Source organism: Limulus polyphemus, unplaced genomic scaffold, assembly GCF_000517525.1.
Source record: "Limulus polyphemus unplaced genomic scaffold, Limulus_polyphemus-2.1.2 Scaffold4874, whole genome shotgun sequence".
Taxonomy (NCBI): domain Eukaryota; kingdom Metazoa; phylum Arthropoda; class Merostomata; order Xiphosura; family Limulidae; genus Limulus; species Limulus polyphemus.
Window position 1 is genome coordinate 1 of NW_013670484.1, and position 26655 is coordinate 26655.

Genomic DNA, 26655 nt, shown 5'->3' on the forward strand with positions numbered 1-26655 from the left:
AGCTATGAGGCAAGATGTGGAAGAATGGTGCAGGACCTGCAGTACATGTTGTGTTAAAATGGGACCCAAGCATAAAGCACGTGCTCCAATGAAGTTATATCAAGTTGGCGCACCAATGGAAAGAGTAGCTGTTTACATTGATGTTCCTTTGCCCCAAACTCGTGCTGGAAACAGGTACATTTGTGTGGTGATGTATTATTTCAACAAGTGGCCTGAAGCATATGCAATACCAAATCAGGAAGCTACAACTGTAGATTCAGCTATTAGTGATTTCTTCTTCAGATTTGGTATGCCATACAAACTGCATTCGGATCAAGGCCGTAACTTTAAATCAGCTGTGTTCTATGAATGCTGCAAGTTGTTTGGCATACGAAAGACCAGGACATCACCACTTCACAGTCTGATGGGATGGTAGAAAAGTACAATTGGACACTGGGACAGGAATTGACAAAGTTTTGTAACAGCCGCCAAGATGGCTGGGATGTCTTACTCCCTCCACTATTGATGGCCTATAGAGCAGCAGAGCATGAAGCCACTGGATACACTCCAGCAAAGCTAATGTTTGGTCGGGAACTTTGGTTGCCAATGGATCTGTTAATAGAACGCCCACCTTACGAGGAGTTGCCTGAAAATGTGCCAGAGTTCGTGAAAGTGTTATCGGAAAGGATGGATGATATTCACCATCAAGTGTGTTCAAACTTGAGATTGTCTGCTGATTCGATGAAGTTAACTTATGATAAGAGATCTACGGAAGTCTGCTTTGTACGAGGAGACAAGGTGTGGTTGTATAATCCCAGTAAGACCAAAGGGAAGTCTCCTAAGTTGTCTTCTCCATGGGAAGGCCCATATGACATAGTGGATCGTCTCTCAGACGTGACTTTCTGGATAAAATGTGGTCGTCGAGGAAAGCCAAAGGTGGTGCATGCCAACAGGCTTTGCCATTAACACGGTCCAGGACATTTCAGTTGGGATGAAGTGAACAACAGAACAAATGATGCTGCTGAAGACGTATCACCTGAAAAACCACTGTCGAAGAAGAAACTCTACTCGGTTTTGAGAAGGGAAACAGTGAAGCCCTTAATGAAGTTACTACCACTGATGTGACTGTTACCAGTGATAGGACATTTCCTGATGAAGCAGATGAACCTCACGTGAAGCAGAAGCCAACGAGACGGAGACCAGCACAGAAGAAGATACATCCTGTAAAATTAAGAGACTTTGTTGAATTTTAATTTTGTGTTTGTAAATTCTGTACATTTAATTAACTTATTGTTAATTATCTATTGGTTTAATGTAAGTGGCTATTGTTCGGGACGAACAATACTATGGAAGAGGCAGTATTACGACAACAGAAGTCACGTGACGCTGGTAACACGTGATGAGTTTCTAGAAGGATCATGAAGGCTCGAGTGTTTGCCAGACACCCTCTATTTTTTGTATATATAAGCCTGTCAAATAAAGCGGAGCATAGAAGTGACGGCATAGAGAATTGCAGACAGAGAGAGATAGAGACAGATAATCGAGTCAAGTCGTAAGTAAAGTGCGTGAAGCGTTGTGAGTTATAGCGTATGTTAAACTTAAAGTGACTGTGGAAATTAAGTGTATTGCAAAGTTGTATTGAGAAAGAATAAAGTAGTTTTATTTAAGAAAGGACTTGTATCGCTGAAGTTCTTCGGAAATAATTTTTACGGGAAATTAACAAATGACCAGAGACGTAACAATATGAAAGAAGAAATAAACTAATTTGTTGTCATTATGTGGACTAAACTTTTAATTATTTTCACCAAATAATTTGAAAAACCCGTTCAACGAAAGAACGACGTTACAACAGTATATCCAAGTACACTGATATGTCCATCATGTAGTTAAAAAAGTATCAGTAACATGCAGGCTTCAAAAATAAAAAATGGTGTGCAATGTATAAAAATATACATGAACCGCAATGGAAAACAAATAACACAAGTGTCTGTGTCTTTCATAAAACTGGTCGTCTTCTCTATTTGTTTGAATACAAACTAGTTGCTGAGGCTGGATAGAACTTAGAAGGTTTCTAATAAAGTCTACACAGAATAAAATAGGATAAAACTAATGAATGTCTATAGGACAAGGACTGAAGAAGGAATAATCCAATACAAGATTCTTCTTATACATTATGCTTCCAATGTTCATTGATACATAGTCCCTAGTTTGCAATAGACGCGCGTATACAACTAGCGAGTTCACGTGCCTGAGGTACAATCATGGTTATATCGGATCCAGCCACTAGAGTGGAAGGATATGCAGATAATTCCAGGGATGAAAAGGTTATTTTTAGAGACAGTTTAAGAGGTTTGTAACTTACTTTCTCTTGAGAAAAAAAAAGGATAAGAGGTGTTTACAAATTATCCATGCTATTGATGAGATGAAGGCTCTGATTTCTTTGTGCTATATTTTGAAGACAAAGAAAAAGAGGACACGAGGTTATTTAATATTTGAAAAAACTGGCCAGGCCGTAACTCAGACACTCTTGTTTTCCTAACACTGTAACAGGTTGATTAGTTTACGTTGTCAATAGTAGAGGTTGACATTGTACAAGTTTAAAGAGAATTAAAAATTTTCCTATAATTATAAATAAATGGTGGCTTTAAGTTTCAATTTTCAAAAGTAGGGATGTGCAAGGATAACCTTGAATTGAAGGACAAAATGGTCACTTGTTGTCCATATGTTTAGATATATTAATTGTTATTGTACAAGCAAAGTAGGTTGTTCACTTTCATATATTTTGATTTTCTATGAAACTTTAATTTTTCTTTAGTTTTTTGGAAATTTAATGACCAAATTTTTAATGTATTTTATCTTAAAAAATAATATTAATATTAATAACCACTTGGTTCAAAGAAACTTGCATTGTTATCTTTAAAGCATTAAGTACCTATAAAATATTTTAATGTACATGTATTTACAGTATTAAGTTTGGCTTGAAAGTTGTCTTGTAAACATTATTTAGGTGTCTTACAAGTTTAGAAAAGATATGATTCTGTATCCTTATTTTATGATAATGGAAATGTGTTTACAAAGTTTTGTTATATTGAGTAGAGATAATGGATACAATAAAAGTTGTTGAGAAAGAAAATACCCAAGTTAATTTTGTGAAAATATAAAAATGTATGGAATATTTATAATTCAATTTTCATTTATTTAACAGATGTCTATGATATGGTAGTGGCTAGTAAAATTATATAATTCTGGAGCCATTTTGTATGTCAATAATTGAAGATTGGTGTAACAGTACTACCTCATAATTGGAGATAATTGTTTCCTGTGTACTTATTTCACCTGAACAATGGAAAACCAGACTGTAAGAGAGGTAGCTGTTATAGGATCTGGTAGTTGGTAAGTTTATTAACTTTAAAAATTTGGTAATACAACTATAATTTCTTAGTACTTTCCAACTGGTATGGTAAGAGTTTTACAATATTTTTATTTGTCTAGTAGCAGTAATATATCTCAGACTTTCATAAACTCTGCGGATACCTCTGTAGTATACAGTAGATATAAATGAAACAGATAATTTGGAAACTTTCAGCTTTTTATTTTTTATAAGCAATGAGCCAGTTTCTTTTTAGTATGTACAAACTAAGAAATGTCATTCTGAGTTTTTGTATAGAAATAAGACTCTATGTGAAATACTCATATGTAATGATTTTTTTTTGTACATACAAAACTGGATATTTTTCTTTTTAAAAAATTGTTAACATTACTTTCATTTTAGGGCAACCACAATAGCATGTTTGGTAGCCAAAAACATCATCTGGATTCCATATTACAACTCTACAGTCAAAATTTATGTTAGGGAAGAAGAAGAAGAAGTAGGAAACAAGAGTTTGGCTGAAATATTAAGTACACAGCGTGAAAATGTTAAATATCTTCCAGGATTTACCATTCCTTCAAATGTGGTGAGTATTCTAATAGCCTTGCATTTTATTTTCAAAAGTGAATATGGTAGTATGATACCATCCCACTTTGTTCTTCTCTGGTGACCTAGTTTGTATATAAGTGAACACCACTGGTTTAAATTCATGGGTTGCACTAATCGCACATGATTGTGAATGTTAACTACAAAAATAACCATTGCTGTATTGAATGTACAACTTGACTTATAAAATATTTTTTTCATAGTATAGCTTCCACAAGGTCAACTATTCATTAGTGCATAGTAGTATAAACCAGATTATACATTTTGGCACATTACAGGACTCAAAATTAACATCAGAACTCACTTGTCTGTTCAGGTAAGTGGATGGTAAAATTAATGTGCTCAAAACTTACTTTCAGTTATCATAGATTATTTGTAGAAAAGATGCTTGGCTTTTTAATAACTTGGTGTTTTTTTACTTATTTACTGATAATAGAAAACTAGATTTTCAATAGCATAGTGAATTTTTTACAAAAAGTGTACTCAAACTGGAAAGTAAATGCCTCTTTTTAGAAGTATGTATTGCCAAAGCATAGCCATTAAAACAATACTTTAGTTAAACTCTCACACTGTTGCATGTAAATATTTGAAATTAATAATGGTTCTCTTTACAAGAAACTGTAGATTCTTTCTTTTGCTTCTCCACATTTTTTTGAGCTTTGAACATTTTTCTGATGTGTGTTTATGTTCAAGTTACTTGATTCAGTCTTTTTTTTTAAATATTTAAGCAGTGATTTCTAAGAGTTGTTTGATTAGGCCACAATTTTGTGAGCACTTTAACAAGGTTATGAAGACCACAAATGCTGATTGGTTAAAAATTTGATATGCATTATGTCCTAAACCAATAAAAATGCATATTTCTTTATTGGTCATAACATAGTGCTTCCTCACAGAAAACTCAGTCACAACAAGAAGTGCATGCATCTTGGTGCTAACAAAGAAAAATAACAGCAAATTGGAACTTATCTTTTATAAATTCTATTCTGGGATTCATTTATTGTGCATATTATTAATAAGAGCTAAGTTTAGATAAATAATTTTAGTCATGATTATTGAAGATTAATGGTGTAACAGTGCCATTTCACAATTGGAGATCCTTGTTTCATATGTAAATTTATTTGTATGAAGCAAATGTTCACTTGTTTCAGGTTATTAGAGAACTGTTAATGTCACATCCTGCATAATTATGTGTTTTCATTAAAACAGATTGGTAAAAAATTACTATATTTATTGAGTTATACCCAGTAGTGCTGCATGTTAAATGTAAGGCACAAACATGAATATGGTTAGTGTGTTCCACAGATTTTTCATGGGAAGAGATAGATGTGAAGTGATAATGGCCTCTGCTTATTTCTGGTGAATAAAAGGCTGGTTGTTTAATTTTTTTGTGAAACTTTTTCAAAGAATATTTCAAGTTCATTCAAGAAGATAAATTTCTCTATTACTGAAAATTTTATACCTGGCTCTTTTTCTCATTCTTCTATTGTTTTTTGCTGAATGATATTTATAATAAGTATTTACTAATTTTCTTTTTACTAAGCAAACTGTGGAAGGATCAGCACATTTTTTAACTTGTACTTAAAGCACTTGTGCAGAAACCATGAAACAGCTCATTATTGATTTACAAATTATAATCATTAAATATCACTAAGCATATGGAAAAAAGTTATGCATTTTTTTTTTAAACAAGTGCTGATTTCATGGTAAGAAAAAGCCACATGCTTCATCCAGTGGCTTTTACAGCTATCATTTTCAATATTTAAATTCAATCTGTATGTTAGGTTATGTTTTTTTACTTCGGGTAAAAATACAAGTAAAACTTAAAAATTATCCTATTTGTAAATGTCATTAGGTTACAGAAATAGAAAACTTGTATAAATAAATTTGTATTCTTCAGTTAGTAAGAATGACATGCTACAGTGCCATCCTCACATTGAATTGGACTATTTATGATAGCTATTTGGATGGATCTATACATGACTAAATGTTTAGAACGAATGTTTAAAATTCATGTATGGCTAATATGCTGTTTTTGTTTTGCCATTCTATTTGTTATTTTTCAATAGTTTCATTCTATAATTTGGTATTATGTAAAAGTGTGGTAGTAATACCAACCTTTGTCATTTTCATATAATACAAATACTATTTAGTCTGGTTAAGTTTTAATTTTTTTTGTGAAGTCTGTTTATAATGTTTTTCACAATTAATAATCTTAATAAAAGTTTTAACACAAGAACAAAAATTAACATTAAAATTAAATAAAATGTTTTATTCAGGGCTTACACAGGTCTTTCAAATAATGAATAATCATGGAAAATGAGCTCTAAAATTTTAATTTCTTGAACTCCTGGGAAAAGCAGTTTTTTAAACTCTTATCACACCTTAAGAGCAAAATTGCACCATTGAATTAAAACAATCACAGAAAATAATTTTGTACTCATTCATCCACACTTCAGAGTTGAGTGTTATTCAATAACAATAATTTTAGTTATTTAATCTTATACATAAAAAATTCTAAAAATCCCAAATTTTGATTTAGGGTTTATTTAAGTGCACACCCATGAAATCATTAATGTTTCTGAATTTTTTTAGTTTTTCTGAGTATAATATTGCACTCATAACTGTATGAGAAAAGTCATACTAGTTTTGAACAAAATATCTCTAAGTTGAACTTGTAACTTGAATGCAGGTATGGTTTTATTTGTTTTTTAGTCAGTTACTTTTTGTCAACCTCAGTTGTTTTAGTGTGATGTAATTGCCAATATTTCAGCTTCAAGAAGCCATTAATAAGTGATCTAAATGTCCAATGAAAGCTATTTTTCTGATAATTTCAACTGTATAAGTAAATGGCTTACAGTTCAGTGCAAATACACATATATATTGGAATAAAGTGATAAAAGCATAGCTTGGTGATATGTTTGTTCCTTGAAGGAAAGATGTTTCTGAACAACTTCTGCTACAACTACAGACCTGATTTTGTATAGAGCTTGTGAAACTTACTTTATCAATATATACTTCATTTTAATTGTAATGTTGCAGTATGATAGTAAAAATAAATGTTTTTTCTTGAAATAAGAGGGATAGGCTTAGTTAAATAATTTTGCATTCAGTCATATGTTATATTTCACAGACAAGTCTGATTTGTTACTCCATGTTTACAGTAGGCCTTACTAGCTTAATTAACTGCTTGGATGGCCAAAAGAAAATTGCCAAAAATAAATAAAAGAATAAGATTCTTTCCTTTATATTGACCCTTAGAATCTTGTAAAAAGACAATTATAGTTAAAACCATAGAGATGACAAAAATATCAAAATTAAATGATAGGTTGAACAATCACCAAGTTTTTTATATTTTAATTTAAAGAAAAATGATGTTTTGAGCTAGCACTAGCTTGAAACATCATCCTTAGAATCTTGTGCCTTATAAAACCTAAGATTAGAGTTGGGGGTTAGTGGTATTTGCTTTATAATTTTGTAAACCACTACATTACATTAATCTTCCTATTTTCACCTAACTATGGTTTTTATTAAGTAAGTTCTGAAGTCCTTTCACCCAAAGCCATCTCAATCCTTGACTGCCCTTTAAGCATTGCTGAAATTTTTCATTAAGAGCACACCAGTCTTTTATACCCCGTTAATTTTGTGCCATTTCCGAACTAGGGCTGATCATGTGACTACCCTCCACCAATCATACTGCGCCATGTATACTAGCACAGCTAGCTCCCTCCACTATTCTAGAGTAATACTCACTTTCTCATTTGACATGTGATTACGAAATTTTGATTGTGCTTGATCACAAATTTATATCAGTTTCAACTTCAAATTTTGGATTTGTTGTGTTTGCTTTCCATTGTTTTTACTCGTTTGTTTTAGAAGTATTTCTGTTTTCTGAATTCTAATGTGTTTATAAGAATTTGAGATTTAATATGGTGGATAAGATACTTCCTGTGATGGTAGACAATGGTTCTGACACAAGTCCCAAGGTTTCAGGGTAGATGATGTCTGCTAGGGAAGCACAGGCTTTGGTTCATGGGGAGTTTGTGTCTTATGTTCGGCCGACAGTTTCTTCCTTTCATGTTATGATTTTTTGTGAGGAAGGATATAACTACTGAGTAAAAATGTCCTTCTACAACACTTTCCACCTGTTGCTGCAAATATTGTTCTTTTTCCCAGGAGATCTGTTGGAAGATTTCAGTGTGTATTCCTCACTCTCAGTAGGTATATCCATGTTTAGCCAGTTTATGTGAGCTTGTGTGGATTGATTGATTATCACACGTGATAATTTAGGTCTTTCATGTCTTCTCTGCCCAGTATTTGGTTATTATGATTTTTATAATTCTTCAGGGTAGGTTTTACTTTTGTGCCCTCTGTCTTATTGATTCTTTGAGTGGACTTGCAAATAAGTTCTATATTTATGTCTCTTTTATCTTCTAAGTTCCTTTAGTGGTTTTGTACTTTAGGTGTTGCTTATTGATTTATGTTTTAGGTTGAATTTCATTGTTTTCCAAGTTAATTATTTTTATGTACTTTGTAAACTATAATCATGAGTGCTTTCTCAGTAAGTTTAGCTGGTGCATCCTTTTGGATACACTTCACAACAGTTCTGTAAATTCTACAGATTCTATCTGAAGGTTTCTGCCTCCAACTCTGCTTCTCCTCTATCCACTTCTCAGATTTCCTTCCCTTCTCATCAGGATTGTACTTTTTCCAGTCTTCTTGCCTAGTCTGTTCAAGACCTCCTTCACATAGGGGCTGTCGATTGGATGGTGCCCATTCAACCTGGATTTTACTCCTATCTAATGGTTGTCCCTCAACAGATGGGAAATTGAAGACCCGTCATAGATCAGTCTTGGTTGAATACTTATCTGGAGCCACTTCACTTCACCATGGAGTACTACATGTCACTTTGGATTAGAAGTAAGATTCCATGGTGAAGTGTGACTCTGGATGACCAAATTTTCGTTATGGATGCCTATCTTCATATAACTGTTCCAGCATCACATAAATTTCTTTAGTTTGTACATGTAGGAGGTGTCTTCCAGTTTCAGGCACTTCTTTTGGTTCTTCTTTGGCTCAGGGTGTTTTGTCGAGTGGTACGTTCTTTTGTCAGTCATTTTCACTTGTTGCATCTTCAGACTCTCCTTTTCATGAAAGACTGACTCTTTCTCATCTCTTCTCATACCTAGTCAGTCAAGCATGCCTGCTTACTTATTTGGGTGGGGTTTTCTGATCCAGTTGTGAAGGTCCACTCTTCACCCCACTCAGTCTCTTATTCCATTTAGTATTTATCTTCCATTCCCATCTTTGTCGGGCCCCGCTTTCTCCACTTTGGCTCGGGAATATGGTGTGGGCAGTCTCAATTGCCGTACCTTCTCCATTTTTCATTGTGTGAGGGGTTCTCTCTCTCTTTAGTGGATGTGAGCTTCCTTGGAAGCTCTCATTACCTTCAGTGGATGCTTCTCGACCAGTAGAACTTCTCCCACAATCTCTTGCACCATCCCATTATCCTTTACCCTGAGGCCCCCCAGTGGCACAGTGGTATGTCTGTGGACTTACAATGCTAGAAATTTCTGGTCAATAGTCTGTCAAGAAGGCTATTCTCCATTTCAACCTCCTGGAACTTTTGGCAGTTTGTTGGGCCCTGTATGATTTCCTTTCATGCCTGAGGAGGTGGGTGGTTGTGATTCATTCTAACTAGTCCACTGTTGTCTGCTATATCACCAAGCAAGGATGCATCAAATCCAGATATCTGTGTTTTCAGATGCTTTATTGGGCTCACAACCACTACCTGGCAATCTTGGTGTGTTTTCACATATATACTAACATCCAATCAGACTCCTCTCCAGAGTTTTTCCCTTCTCCAGACCACTCCTTGATGTATCCTGCTTGTTGCTCTGTATTGGCTTGCTCAGACATTCTTCCTTCTGCTCTGGCCCTTGTTGGAGCGATATCCTCTGCCCTTACCTCTGTCACGGTCTCCTCTCTGACAACCACAATCTGACATGGCTCATTCTAATGTCACTAAACTCCATTTGTTTATGTGGCTTTTGACCGGTCCCTTGTCTCAACTTAGGAACTCGCCCCTAGTGTAGCATCTTTCTTTGCCTATACCTTTCGACCTTCTTCCTTGTCTGTGCACCAGTAGCATTGGTTTTCCTTCAGACTTTGGTCCATTCACCATGGCTTCCACCCATCCTGTCCTTCTGTTCCTTATCTATCCCAGTTCTCACCTGGTTGTTTGATCAGGGTTTGTCCATGTCAACTATTGCTAGTTATAAGGCTGCTGTGTTGAACACCTTCCATTCATCCACTTCTGTAATGCCTTCAACTCCCAGGTTATTTCCCTCCTTTTCTGTTCCTTTCATCTCGTCCGTCCACTATGTCCTTTTGTTTTGCCTATGTGGGACCCCAGTGTTGTCCTTCATGCCCTGTCCAGTTCTCCCTTTTAACCCATTGCAACATGTTCTTTGTGTCATCTTTCCCTTCAAACCTATTTCCTCCTCTTCCCTGCATTATACCATTAATGTTTCCCACATCCTTTAGTATTCCTCATATGTTATACTCTATCTGGATGAGCCTTCCTTCCCATGATATTGGCTGCCTGGGAATGTTGTTTAGCCTTTACTCCTGTTCAGATCTAGATTGACTACTTTGTCCCATTCGTTCCATGCTATGTTATGTGGCTCGCACTGTTATCTTTTGTGATTCTCGTTCCTGTCTATTTGTTCCTCAGAATTCTTCTGTTTCCAGTGGTCTATTGCCTATTGCGCTCACTGGTTCTGTTTTTCAACTTGTACGACTGTCATATTCTAACTTGTCCATAGAAGGTTGTTGTTTGCATAATGTTTCTTGACACCATATTTGTCATTTAATTATGTCTTTAGCTGCTCGATTTTTGCCATCCTTTATAGAAGATCATTCAGGCTGGTATGTGGACAACTCCCAATACAGTTGTCGCACATTCTCTGCATGACCTACCTGTGTCTCCCTCCTGTAGGTTTTCTACACACATCTGTTGACCTTTGACTGTGGTAAGTCGATGTATTATTATTTTTTATCTTATTTAGTTGATCTACATCATATTTTGGGATCCTACCTGATGGTGGGTGTTACCTGGTCAGGTATGCTTAATATTATATTGGTACTAAATCTGTATACTTCTATAATGCTCACAGTTGAAATGGGGTGTTTCTATAAAACCATTGGCTGCTTGTCCAGTGGTATATGTGTTATATTACACAGTGTGGTCACAAGTAAATAGATACCACCTTTTCAGAAAAAATTTAATTTTTCAGTCATATTCACATGAATTGATATATTTATAATTTAAGTAATATCTAGTAGATCTTCCTTTCGCTTCGTGGAGTTTGTTGATCGTTTGGGGCATCGTGAGAATCATCTCGTCAATTTTAGATTGTGGAATTTTTGCTCACTCTTGCTTCAAAACTTGGAGTAGATCACTCTTCAAAGTTGGTTTTTTTGGTTGTTTCTTGACTTGCCGGTCGAGTATGGTTGAGTTTGGTGGGCTTTGTCTGCCTTGTAATACCAGCAATGGGATGTACATACACTGTTCCTATGGTTAAGGGAATTTTCCATAATTCTGGATGCAGGATGTCTCTTCCCTGCATTTATGATTGGGCGAGTTATTATTTCTTCTCATAATACTGATTACAGATATTGCCCTGTTGTTGTGGTTGAGTTGAGGCAGTACCATGACCCTGTAATGGCATGTTCAGTTTGTTGTGTTTCTTGCTCCTATGATGGTTTTGGGAGTTTGTCCAGTTTTGGTTGACTGCTGACTTCCTATTTGTAATTCCAGTTGCTTGATGTATGACACTTAGTTTACTTATGGTTGTGGTTGATGAGTATATGTCACATGATCCATGTGCCCTAGCCACTATGTTTATGTTACACTATTTGTTTTGATCTTCAACCTCCTAATGCCGAGGATGAGTTATGGAGCCTTGTCTGTCCAGTTGAGGTTGGGTATCTACATTGCTTATTCAGTCTATATTTTACTATGGATTGCACATCTGAGACCAAATTGCACTTGTGCACATCCTTTTTTTCTGCTTGTATCAGATTCATTTCCTCCTTCAAAGGCAAAGAGCATACCTGTTCTAGATGTAGCATGGTACCCCACATGTGTGCTTCAATTTAATCTCGGAGCACACAAGTTTCTTCTGGATGGTCACTTTCAGTTTGGTTTCAGTGTTGAGCACCTACACTGGCCCCTCCATCTTTGCAATGTGGGATTCTAGCTTTGTGTGAGAGGAGGTAAGACCATATCGGAAGTTAACATTTTATGTTACACTGAAAATGTTTTTCCGATAGGAACTTACCACCCTCTCACACACTTCCTCCCAACTGCCGGTGTTCTTCTTTTAGAGCCTGTCAATTCTTAGAAGTGAAGATTGAATGGGAATGGCAGAGGGAGCTAGCTGCACCAATATAGGTGGTGCAATAGTATTGGAGGAGAGTAGTCACATGCTATGTACACGTTCAATAGCAGCATGAAATTAGTGGGATATTTAAACTGGTGTACTGAGTGTGAAATTTTTTTCATCAATTTTTAGAGGGCAGAAAGAAGATTGAGATAGCTTTACATGAGAGGAGGTAAGTACCTATCGGAAAGATATTTTCAGTGTAAGAAAATGTTAACTTTTAGATCAATTAGTGTTGACCATATAATCCTAAGGTAACCTAAATAAGTTAAAATAACTCAGTTGAGTTATAATCCAGCAATTTCAAAGCATGTATCTTTATTTCTGGTAATGTGATTGATTTGAAAATATAAACAGTTAAAAACAAACATTTCAAATTTTTTTGGTTAAAGTATATTATTAATTAAACTAAAATTATTTATAATCATACTTTGGAAAAATTATAGCATTTGTTAGTGAAGAGGATGCCTGTTTAAAAACAAACATTTTTAATTTGTTACTTATGAAGTCATACTACTTGCATTCTCACTTATTTTAGACAACAACATTACAAAAAACATTTTTCTCACAAGAATTGAAACTTCTGAGTAATGAAAAATCGATTCTGTAAAAGTATGTTATAAGAGCTGCATGTTTCTTCAAATAAAAACACTGACAGTTATTAATTTTTGTATTAAAAAATGTTCTTTATACAACATTAAGGAGTACAATTATGTAATTACATTGGCGGTGGATACTACCAACCAGTTGTTTTTCCTATAGTCAATAGTTCAAAATTTGTGACAGTGGCAAATAACCTTAGTATCTTTACCAGAACAAAAATAGGGCAAGCCAGTTTGGTGGTAATGGGAATCAAACCCAAGACCCTTGAATCACGAGGCACCCTACCCATCCAATACCACTACCTTAAATTACCAGGCCATGCATGCTCAAACCTGAACAAACTTGAAATTAAATAAACTTATAATGCTAAAATTGGTTCTCAATACTTCCTGTGCTTTGTGTTTATCAACAAACAAAAATAAAGGCAATATTTTGGTTACGTGGATATTTGTAATAATCAAAAGAACTAATTTCTATTAGTTAGTTATTTTTGTGATCTTCCATTTAGTCATAATTTTGATTAGTTAATTATTGTAGTAACTGAAAACAGTAATAATCAGAAATGCTGATATTGATTAGTAGTTTATTTTTGTAACAATCGATTTAATCGTAATTTTGACTAAGCAGTTGTTAGAATAATCTGAAATAGTAATATTGATTACTCAATTACTTTCATGACATTTATTGATTTAATTATTAATTGATTAGCTTACATGACAATAATTGATGAAATCAACTCTCATACGTAATTGATTATGTTGATTAAGTCACCCAGCTCTATCTGAGATTGTTGAAATTTCTGCTGGTGGGGATGTCTGAAAGAAAGTTCCAGGACTATATAAATTCAGTCATGTGTGACAGGATTTTAAAGTCCTGGAAGTTTTTGTAAAATCAGTACTAACCATTGTAGAAAGCACATAATATTTTATTTAAATGGTTGTAAAATAAAATTTTGTCTTGAATTATTATTTTTCATTTACAGAAGTTGTATTTTTACCCTGAACTATTGACCCAGGACACTATTGGTTCTCTAAAGGATGATACATTGTTCTACTATCTATTGCTATTGTACTTCTGAATGTCTCCAGAAATTATGTTGTTTATGATATGTATTGCATTTCCATTTAGTGTACTGTCATTCATTGATGCACTTGTTTCTGACACACACATATTACTTGGTTTATTTGGAATTATTAAATGAATAAACAACAGTCACCAAAACCAGTTGGTTTGTTTTTTTATCTATCTCAGTTAGTGGAGACTGACATCATCCAGGCAACTAAAAATGCTGATGTTATAATATTTGCTGTGCCTCACAAGTTTCTAGAAGAAACATGCAAGTGCATTGCTGGCAGAATAAAACAATCAGTAGTGGGATTATCTTTAATAAAGGTAATGTTGAAATAATTATAATTTTTTTTTACAGAACTTGTATCAAAAAGGACTTGTTTCTTGCTATGTAATATGCTTTCAACAAAATTATTGTGGTGCTTAACAGATGATTTGCTTTCTCCATAGTACTGATTATTTGACATAATATGAAAATTTGTTGAATTTTCAGTTTTTCTTGTTATCAAAAATGGGTATAATTACAATTATGATCTAAATGTAAGTTACATCAACACAACTTATATAACAGAAACACTGTTGCCTGTAAGATTGAGTGTGCTTATCAGTTCCAACTTACTAATGAGTTACAAATACCTAACTCTTATGATGAATATTCAACTGTCATTAGTCAAAAATCAAAATCACTAACTTAGGAGTAACTAGGGTTACTAACTTAGTCCCAAAGAAAAGCAGAATAGATCAGAGTAACTTTAAAAAGAAGTCAGACATGGCCTAGGTATTAATGTACCAGGCTTCAACTCAAAATGTTCCAGGTTCAAACTGATATACTTTTAAGCATTTTCAGCTGTGAAGACACAAACTGTGATAATCAATCCTGATACTCAATTAAGAGTAGCTGCATAAGCAATAAATGCTGTTGACTGGTTGTCATCCCTCATGTCAGATGTTTCTTGGAGTTTAGCTTGTGTCATATGAGATAATATTCAGTTGAAAAATACAAGATACTAATTTGAAGACAAAAAAGCCTTTAAGCACTGTTTAAATTTTTCAGCCAAGATGCATAATTGTGGGATTGGCTCATATTTACATATTTACCTGGCACTTTGCTATTGTACTTAGACAGCTAGACTTGACACAAGCTAAGTCTGTAATATTATAGGGAAAAAAATCATAGCTCTATAGTAAAAGCCAATCTACAGATTCTACTAAGCTATAATCATTTCTGATACAAAGCATATGCTTACATATAATTTTATATTACAGAAAAGTCTAAAAACTAACTATTTTGCAATGTCATTTGGTTTTTCTGATTATAGAGGTGGTGTGCTCAAACATATATAGCAGTCTTTTCAGCAGTTGTTTGCAGTCACTTATTATCATCAACATTACAGTTACACTTGTCTACCAAGATCTGGAACTACTTTATCATAATTAGGTCTATAGTACCATTATTTGTTTTTCTTAATGATCCCAAATGACTTTGATTAGTTAGGCCTAGTCTTTAATTATATCAAAATGTGTTAGAATAGTCTACTTCACTTACCTAATCAATTAAGCCTCATCTATTGAGAAAGTACATTAGGCACTCTCAAAGACTTTTGGCTACCTAAGCTTAAAACAAATTGAACATAAGCCATTGTAGATCTACCTTTATCTTTTACTGCTGATAATGACTTGGAACCTGTTGTAGATAACAGTGATATAGAAATGATAGAAATACTCAAGCATGTAATCTTGATTAACTTAAACCCTCTAAGACTATATAATGTTAATTTTGATATTAGAACATCCAGTTTGTCAATTTAAATATGATGATTCAATTGGAGTACAAGTTTCAGTCCTCTTGTGTATCAACTTAGTGGTTGCAGTATAAAAATGAAACCAAACTTATGACCTGTTAGTTATGTTTTACTCCAAAAGGAAACAATACAATGGCAAAAGGATACAAGAATTATTGGACTGCAGCACTAAAGCAACAATGACAACATCCATTAATCACATGCAATCTGTTTGGGAATCAACTTACCATAATAACTTTGTAATGTAATGCTAGTACAAAAATGTATGAAGCAATTATTACAGTCAGAGCGTAATGCAAAATGTAGTACCTCCCCGTGAAAATCATGTTTGAGGCTCCCCTGGGTTTTTTGTAAAAAACTTAATTTAGGGCTGGCTCTGGCAGCCCAGGGTTCTACCTTGAATTATTTCCTACCATTTTAAAATAGACTCACCCACTTGCTTGTTGCCTTGACAAGGGCTCTTTACAAGGAATTTGTTTTGTCTTTCCTACAGCAAAAGTGGCAACAGGGCTGTTAAACTCGGCAGTCACTACAGGCTTTGGGTAGGGCCATCTAACAAAGTTAATATGGGCTTATGTAAGCTCCAGAGTGCAAATTACGAAGTATCCCTGGCTTCTCTGCCATCATTGTTGTGTTTTCAAACTTCTGCATGTCTCTGACATGTGCCGTTTGTACCTGAAATATGTTCCCTGATGGATCTGTAATAGTTTTCCCAGTTTCCTAACCAGGAAGAAAATTGTCTCATTACTCTGGTAAACCTGCTTTTACTAAATAACCTGTTAAAAACTAGCCTAAAGATTGATATTAAACACTCTTGCCAATATATGAAATATAATGGGACTTCCAAGAAAGGGACAACTGTATTTAAACAAATTTCACATTTACCTTGTACTAGTCCACTAAACTTAATCATAACTGATGCCTCAAATTAGGCAAGATGAGCTGGTTATGTCATCAAATATTCTTGTCACACAACAATTAATTTTAAGTTTATTTTTCCAATAACATTGGAATGTTTCATATCTGTAACTGGATTTTTGTTCTACATTGTGATGCAGTTTACATTTATGTTTTCTGATCAACTGTTAAAAATAATACTAGCAAGATATATGAGATCACAAAATGTAATTAAGAAATTCCAAAATGGATCTCCTTTTATTAAGTGTATATTAGGTTTTTCTAATTATGATAAAACATACTATTTAGCATTTTGGTGAAACAAATTTAATTATTTTCTTTTTTATCTTTAAAGTACAAATTCTCAAAAACAAATGAAATGATTTTGGTTTAAACATTTTCCATTTTCTTTGAGATGATTATGGTTCAGTTATTAATATGATTACACATGTGTAACTTTTACAGAAATCTAAATTCTAAGCTCAAAATAACAAACCTGTAAGGAATTTTTTTTTTTTTACCTTTTATATCTTTTCTTCGTAGACATGTTTCAGATATGAAGTCAGTGAAGGTTAAGGTATCAGTTTGAAAATTACAATGTCATAGTGAATAAAGTTTATTTTATGAAAATTGTATGTGAAATGCACATTAAGTTTGGAGGTCTGTTTCAGTTTGAGTTGTTCAACATAAGATGAACTGATGGATAAGATTTCATGAACTTCTATTTTAGTAATTATCAATAACAAATATGAATTCCACTTTTAAAACATAATAGAAAAATATGGTTGTGACAGAAATAACCTTATATGGTAGTTAGTTTACTAGTTTAAATCGAGGTGCCTACACAAACTGCTGAAACTTTTTTTTCTGTCATTAGGGTTTGATTGCAAAAGATGGAAAATTGGAATTAGGTTCTGATGTTATCAGACGTGTTCTAGGAATTGAAGTAAGTGTATTGATGGGAGCAACTTTTGCCTCTGAAGTTGCAGCAGAAGAGTTGGCTGAAGCAACATTAGGTATACACAGAAATTTTTTTGAGAAATGTTTAAGGTGAAAAATTTCAGGTTACAAAATATTCTGATACATATACTTGTATAATTAATATCATTGACCCCTTTTTTTTTTAAAGAAATTACAGACCAAGTAATAATATGTAACAATTAAAGTTAGCAGTGTGCTAAGCATGCATTTTAAGTTATTTAACATACATTATGAATCAGTGGAGTGAGAAAGCCTATCATTCTGTGGTATTCAGGCAAGAAAGTTGAGTTTCTTTTGTTTTAACTTTGTTTCTTCTCATTCCTTTGAAATAACACCTGGTCTACCTCTGGGGATTATTGCTGTAAAGCTGCACCTTTTGTATGCAAGTAGACAAATATACTCTCTAATAATAATTCATGTGATATTTTAAGGTTACGACATCCCTTATTTTCAAATGGGAATGATCACTTCTTGGTATCACTAGTTGCTCTAGATAAGTGTGATGATAATATTTTAACTAAATAACATAAGCTCTAATCACTCTGGAACAGCATTTTGGGTGAGTTGGTCGGCCAGGAATAAATCTTGAGGGAATAATGCCAGTTGGATAAATCCACCTTCAGTAAAGGTGGCTACCCATTGTCCAGTTGAAACAAACACAGGCATGCATGGTTGTGTTATAATAAAGACTTGGGAGAAAAACTCATGCTTTTTATATGAAAAAATTTTTTTTTGTGATGTTTCATATCTGAATGCACAAAGTTTATAAAATATAAAGGCAGTGCTGTGTATTTAAAATAATTAAAACAGAATTCTGAACAAACTAATGGCTGTGCAGGATGTTTCAATGACTGTGAGGTTAAGCCTATTCCATAACACAGGGTACCCACCAACACTTCTAGTACAAGAGGCACTTTGAGCTCAAAAGTCTGATCAAAAATGACAAATTGATTGACTTGTCTAGTAAGAGACAACAGATCTATTGGCACTTTCAAAAGCTTGGTATCGGAGGTAAGTATTAAAAATCAACAAGGTAACTGTACCTGTACTCAAGTACTTGAAACAAAAATAAAGAAATTCATACACAGAACCTTACCACATAAACACTGCTGTCAGGGGTGTGGCTCTGAAAGATGACAGATCCTATTCCATACTCCTAATTTCATTTTTGTTTAGTTTAATGAAGTTTAAAAAAGCTTTCCATCCACGTACACATATTACTTTTTTAATCATATAGATTGTTTCATTGTGTTTTATACATCTGTGTTCAGTCTGTGTGTTTTTAGCATAAACTTTAGGTTAATTCAGTATTACTCTACATATATCTTTACACTATTCTATTACTGCAACTGTCACAATAAATTATGGCTTACACTTGTGTAGGCCCCTCAAATACATTTTTGAACTGAGACCAAACTAGTAAGTGTCACAACTCTATCCTTTAGTTTTTTAGTGAGACTTAAACACAGCAGGTATTTCCCAAAAGATCATTCTTTGATAATTTATTTTATGATATAGGAAATCCTTATACATAAATATTACAACTTTTCAAAAATTAAAACAATGAATTGAAATAGTTTTTAAAGTATATATTACAAAGATAACAATTCAGTCATGTTAATTTTTAGCATCTGAAGGAAAGCAAGTGTAAGATAACTGCATCTGTCATCTTTTCTTGATATTAAAAAAACTTTGGATAACCACTCCAAATTCAAAAGGCATTACATGTAAAGGGTGAACAAATAAAACAGGTATAAGCTACAACTTTGGAAAATAAATTGTTTTGTAATAGGTACTTGTGAAAGACAAAGTAAAACTCAAAGAAATTTGGAGGTGTATTGTCTAACAGTTTGAACTTAACTTATATATTGGAGCTTTATATACAGGATAAAATCATAAATAAACATTAGGAGAAAATATGAGCAATAAAACTCAGAAAGACCTTCACCTAACCATTCAGCATCTGAAGTGAGAAAAGAAAGTTTAAAATGAAATAGTTTACTATAAATGGACAGGACCACTGGGGTTAATGAGTAAGACCCATATATTGAAGTTTGCATTCCAAACTCCATAAGAGTCATGTACTTGTAGGAACAACATAATGAAACTTAAGATGTCTAGATCAATGTTTTATATACAGGTAGGGTCAAAATGCACATGCCACATCCTTTTACTCAGTATCTTTCAACATGGTATTTGATATCAGAGTTTCAACTATTCATTTTACTCTACCTGCTGATTTAGTGACAGTTTGTGGTAGAGGAGAGTAAAGATAAAAAAAGGCAAAAACAATGTGGTAATACCAAAATTCATCAGTGTCAACTGTAATAAAAAAAAAAGACATACAACATGTCTTGTGGAAAAAAAACTAAATTCAAATTATTAAAGATCAAGATAGAAGAGAAAAGAAATGAAATCTTCAAACTAAAGCTGCTGTCTATAGAAGTCATCTTCAGTATGTTAGAAAAGATCCTGAATTTGATGGTTTCAGCAGTCTTTGGTATTAGAATTACTGTTGGAACAAAATTGAAAAAAAAATGAACAGTATAGTAAGCAACTAAATATCAAGTTTAAATCTTTATTTACACCTAAGAAAAAAGGAAATTTCTGAAATAGTACCAGTATGTAACCCATAAGTTATTAATAAGTCTGATGTCAACCTTTACTAACATGCAAATTAATATATTGAGTTTATGCTTAAATGTTGTGGTAACTCCACAAATTCTACCTATTAAAGATTTAATAACTAGTATTGAATCTAACATTGAACAAATTAATGATAGTAAAATTAAAACTATGTTATAAGATATTGATGCCAGCAATTAATGTCAAAACAAAATATCAAAATGAACAGTAATTTGATGGAAGAAGAAAAAATAGCTTTATAGCCCTTAAAGAATATCAATAATATTGTTATTACACATGCTGACAAAGGAGGGTGTGTAGTGGTGTTGAACAAATGTGCTTACATTTCTATTGTAGATCAGTTGTTAAGTAATGGTTTGTATGTTTCCCTTAGATCCTACAACAAAATTTCATAGCTTGATAAAAAACATGTTGACCAATATATAACTTTATCACCTGAACAAAAAAAAAAAGAGTTTTGATTCTTTCCAATTTTTGTCCATCCCGATTTTATGCTTTACCTAAGATTCATAAATTGAACAATAGTTTTAGACCTATTGTATCTAGTATAGGCACCTTGTCACAGTATGTTGCAAAGTACATTGCTCAACAGTTTTCGTATTTGAGGAGTAATAATGAATATACTATTAAAATTCTGTTGAGAAAAATATAAACATTAAACTTAATTCTTCTCATAAGTTGGTATCTTTTGATATAGTTTCATTGTTTACTATAGTCCCAGTAGAAGATGCTATTAATTGTTTTCAGGACCGATTAGTTCAAGCTTCCATTTCTTCAATCAAAATTGTTGACATTATTAATTTAACTAAAGTTTGTATTGACAATTATTTTTTCAAAGTTAGTGAAAAGTATTATGAGCAGAATATTGGATTAGCCAGGGGTTCCCCTCTTTCTCTACTCCTATGTGACCTTTATATGGATAGCTTCGAATGTATTGCTCTTGATAATGCTTTTTTAAAACTTGATTGTTGGATTAGATTTGTTCTTGGTTTGGCAGCATGGAGATATTGAGTTAAAAACATTTGTCAATTATCTAAGTGATGTTGATCCTTCTAAGACTATTCGGTTTACGTATGAGATTGAACAATGTAATTGTTTATCTTTTTTAGACGTACTTGTTAAAAGAAATAATAATGGAATTATTTCCACAACTGTTTATCAGAAATCATATTCAGTCTCTCTGCTGCCACATCAAAGATCATGTCGTCCATTTTCTCACAAATTAGCAGCTTTTCATACTTGTATAGACAGAGCATTTAATACTTGTTCTGATTCTACAAATTTGGAAAACGAATCAAATTATATAAAAAGCATTGCTAATGACAGAGGTTATAATATTGATATAGTTGAACATGTAATACAAAGAAAATACAATTAAATTTTTATCAAGCAATGTACTAGATTAAACAGTGTCTATGATAATAAAATTAACAGTACAGTTCTATTACAATATATACAAGGTATAACTAGCCAGATTGCCAATGTATTCAGAAAAAATAATTTTAATCCCATTTTTAAACCATTTAACAAAATTAAAACAATACTTCCTAGTATCTAAGATAAAAAAGACATTTTAGAGAAAAAAGGTACACATAAAATTAAGTGTGAATGCAATAAAAAATATATTGGTCAAACTAATTGTAATTTTAACTGTCATCTTAATGAACATAAAGGTTATGTACATAACAAAAAAATGCTAATATGTCCCCTTGCTGAGTATATTGTTGAAACAGATCATTCAATACAATGGCAAGAAAGAAGAATTTTAAATGAATCTAATAGCCAAAGTGAATTAAATATTAGAAAATCAATATAAATTTTGTGCTGTAAAATATATAAATCTTTGTTAAATAGAGATGGAGGGTTAGCTGGTGATAATGCACAGTTTTGGAAACAAATATCGGCTTCTTATGTACAATACTCTTACCACCCTCACAGATTATGATTTAAACCGTTGCTTTATAAAATTACTCGCTCGTCATGTAGGATTTTACTTCTGATGATGGTAGCACAAAGCATAAAATGCACAATAAAATTTATATTTGGTCGACGGCCAAAATCAAAAAGACTCTACATGTTTCGGTAACGTTGATCTTGTTTTTAATTTTAAAATCTATTGCATAAGTTGCTGTAATTGAATATTCACTATTTATACAATTCTGAAGTGCTAGAGGCTATGCAAATATGCAAACTGTAGTAAGAGCAAAATATCTTTATTATTTAAGTGAACATCACCTTGCACTTTGAATTTCAAGAGCCTGAGTCAGACTGGTATTATCAATTTACAGACATATCTCAACTACAAATACTTTTGTAACACATCTGATTTTTGTATACAACAAACTTATACTTATTACAAAAAACTTGCCACATATTGTATAGATAGTAGTCCAAATTCCTTCTCCAATATAGAGTCAATTCAATGGGACTGACCCTGTGAACATTCAGTTAATAATTATTGCTTTTAAAATAATATAACCAATTTAATTTACCCTACCAATAAAATACAAATCTTAGTTTTAATACACTTTTCTTCCCTCCTATTCAGTATGCTGTAAAGTTAAGTTGTGTGAATGATTTTGGATGACCATAAAACTATCTAATGCTATGTGAAGTACCTTAAACCTTAAAAAAAAAGTTAAAAGTAACCTTAACACATGATAACATTTTCTTAGTTTAGTGTAAAGCTTCTCTGATATGATTTCTTTAAATTGAAATAATATATTGTATTTACTATTAAATATTAAAGAATCGTAAACTGTAATTGAAAAATATTACATAAAAATTCATAACTAAAATGTGTATAACAGAATGAAAATATTCTAGTTTGTTACAAACTCTGGAATATTTCAAGTGTTACAATTTATCATATACAGTTTGTTTGTTTTTTTTCATTCCAGGCTGTTCCAGCCCAGAAGTAGCTCATTTGTTCAGTACTTTACTGAAGAGCAACTATTTCTGTTTAACCTGTATTAATGATGTAACAACTGTTGAGCTGTGTGGTGCTTTAAAGGTAGAAATTGGAAAATATTTATTGTTCAGATACAGTTTGCCATACAGGAAGTTTATGAGACCGTAACTTTTGTCAAGATTTTAATTAATTGTACCCATCAACAAATTAACTAAATGTAGTGGTTCACTTTAAGTTATAATGATACTGGCTAAGTTAATGTTTTGTGGTATTACAGCTGTTAATCATACTGATACCAAAGTTTTAATATTGTATCTCTAAATAGTGCTGGAATTATCACCAACTGGTATATAAAAGTATCTTATGTTGTGTGTTTTTAAATAAATATCCAAAATTAACCAAATTAAAAGAATTACAGGAAATTTTTATAGTTGAAAATGAAATCTGAGGTTGGACCAAAATATCAAATTTCATTTCTATAGAATGCATAAGCCAAATTATCATGTATTAAAACACAATTTTACTAGTGATTGAGCTGTAATGTAATGTTTTGTATACAAAATTATAATTATTTACATTACATCACAATGTAAAGTTGGACTTTTTTTTTGCTATTATCTTGTTGCTTTATGTATTTGCATAAAAAAAGAGGGTTAAAGTTTTGTAAACAATAACATTTCAGTGAAAGTATAAACTATTCTCCAACTTACTCCAAAATGGGTGACTTTTATTCTTTTATTTGAAAGGAGTTCATCACCCTGCCTTGGTTAAATATGCTATATATGAACTTATTTTTTTGTTATCAGAATTTGCATACATTTTTGTGTTTATGTAATGTATAGTTCACATTTAAAATATGTTGGACATTGATAAATTCTTGTACACTGCTATTCATCACACAGATTTGGTGTTTTATTCACAAGAAAAATTATGCAAGTAAGGGTATGGAAATAAAAAAAATTATTAAACCCTTTCATTAACAACATGGCCTTTTTTCAAAAAAACAAACTAATGACGATGTTTTGGGTAAAACATATAGATAGTGTAGGATAAAAGCTCTTTTCCTGTGTTACCAGCATAAGTTATTGTAAAGATTTTTCTTTAATTAATTTGTTCTTTGTCAGTCCAGTTATTGTAATTTTCTGGATCAGTGCTGAGATGATCAGTAATGAGCTGCCTTTCCACAAGTCTATCAGTTCAAAATTAGGGATAACTTGTGCAGGTATCCCTTTTGTACCTTTGTCCAAGAATCTCAAACAAAGAACCAGGAAACAAAGAAATTGTAGATAAATGAATGATAACTGCCACTTATCGGTACAGAATATAAACAGCTAAAACTTTCTTGAACAAAGGAATGAAATAATGTTGAAAAATTAATTCCAATGATGAGAAGCAAGTAAAGCTGGATAGAAATAATTTATCTTTTTTTTTTTTGAAAAGTTTAATCTAAATGCTCTTTCAACCAAGGTTCCACACACACACAGCTAAAATTGTAAAATAAAATTACCTACTTGAGACCCAGCTGCTTATAAGGGGCTGTCATTTAAGAAAGGTGTAGACAGACATTGTTACAAGGCTGAGAGTGAATAAGAGTGAAAATCACAAACTTCCAGTAGGAAGTAAAGAATGTAATTTTACAGTTAAATGGTGAAAGAACAAATATTTTTCAACATTTTATGTATTTTCACGGTATTGTGAGTGGTATTTAAACATCTCACTGTAAAATTAAACTTTTTTTTTTCAATGTTTATAGAGTATTGTGGCTTGTGCTGCTGGATTTATCGATGGACTAGGTTATGGAGAAAATGTTAAAGCAGCTGTGGTTCGTTTAGGTCTAGTAGAAATGGTCTGGTTCACTAGAATGTATTATCCTGGTGCCAAGTTAAGGACATTTTTGGAAAACTGTGGAGTTGGTGATTTGGTAGCATCTTGTTATGGCCACAGGGACTGGTTAGCAGCTAAATATTTCATTACAGGAAAGGTGAGTCCATAATAAAGTAGTGACTTAGTATTAGGAAATGTTTAATATTTGTACTTTCTCACATGCACATTACCGTTGCATAGCTGAAATGTTAGTTGTTCATTTTGTTGCCCTGTATATAACACTTATGAACAGAAAACTTTCAAAAATTTATTAATCTTAGGTCTGTACACTTCTATGTCAAGATATAAACTTTCCAGTGTATGCATTTCTTACTTATGGCTTTATTTATAATTTACACTGTCTACAATTCTTATTATTTTCTAGGTTTTTAGTAAGCTTGAAGAAAATGTACTCAAAGGTCAAGTGATCCATGGTCCAGAAACAGCAGCTCTGGTTTATGGGTTTCTAAAGGGAAAAGAACTAGAATACAAGTGAGTGTTACTATACATTATTATATAGAGGGCTGAATACATTATATTAAAAGGATTTTGGAGCCTCACCAGAGCATTAACCCCTTACCTACTACTAAAAGTTTTACAACTGAGGTTTAACACACCCAGACACTGTTTTATAAAGAAAACAGACTAGAAAAAGGTTTAGATACCAATCACAGATGGCAGGAGCAGTGCTAAAGTGCAAGGAAAAAAATGCTAAAAAAATTTTGAAAAAATTGTTTTCTTTTAGAATGCTTATTTATAGTCTCAAACGTATTTTGGCATTATTTTATTAAATTTCTCTTTAAACTTCTTTAAATAATACAATTTTGTACAAATAATTCAATGTTATGCTTCTATTTACAAAAAAAAATCTGAAATCCAATAAAAAGATAAGTTCTCTATAATTATTTCAATTCACAAATGTGATTTTGCCCTCACGATAAGACAAAATGGCCCCCAAATCCTAGTCGAGGGGTGTCAATTTCAGCACGATGTTATTCCAATCGCTGTATTTCACATTTGACAAATCATAGGCTGATAAGCAAAGCACGTGACGATACGTTGTTCTCTGGGTTTTACAGTATGAACGTGAAGGGTGCTCATTATAGTAACTGCCATTTAATGTAGAAGTTGTATTTATTATTGGTCAATAATACTTTTTATGAGCCTTAGAAAAGTTGCTTCTGGAGAAAACTGAATGGGATGTATGTGACTATTATTTTTCTGTAGTAGCTTAAGTCATGTTGTATCATATATCTATTTGAAAAATTAACTCAAAATAGATATATTTTTAGGAAAGAAGTTGATCCACGAATGTTAGGGTTAAGATTTATTAAGTAGTAAGTGCATGGTCTTTACGCGAATTAAGCTTAGCACTTTGAACTGAAAGAGTTTGTGATTTTTTATAGTTTTTTACATTCAAATTAGTAGTTTTAAGTTCAATAATTGCATAATTTTATATTTAGTTCATAATAAAAATATGATTCA

At 32.6% G+C, this 26655-nt stretch overlaps 1 protein-coding gene across 2 annotated transcripts in view; it reads left to right on the forward strand.

Moving 5' to 3' along the window:
- The first annotated feature begins 2217 nt into the window (after positions 1-2217).
- The window catches only part of LOC106471808 (glycerol-3-phosphate dehydrogenase [NAD(+)], cytoplasmic-like), a 30836-nt gene continuing 6398 nt past the window's right edge, over positions 2218-26655 (forward strand). The window contains exons 1-8 of one of the 2 annotated variants that reach the window (XM_022400416.1): positions 2218-2328; positions 3185-3372; positions 3752-3935; positions 14254-14394; positions 17647-17785; positions 23297-23409; positions 25061-25288; positions 25556-25662. In XM_022400416.1, the coding sequence (XP_022256124.1) occupies positions 3323-3372; positions 3752-3935; positions 14254-14394; positions 17647-17785; positions 23297-23409; positions 25061-25288; positions 25556-25662 (962 nt within the window). In that variant the 5' untranslated portion in view covers positions 2218-2328; positions 3185-3322. Of the gene's footprint in view, positions 2329-2474; positions 2738-3184; positions 3373-3751; positions 3936-14253; positions 14395-17646; positions 17786-23296; positions 23410-25060; positions 25289-25555; positions 25663-26655 lie in introns of those variants that run through there. The other variant, XM_022400417.1, reaches the window with a different exon arrangement.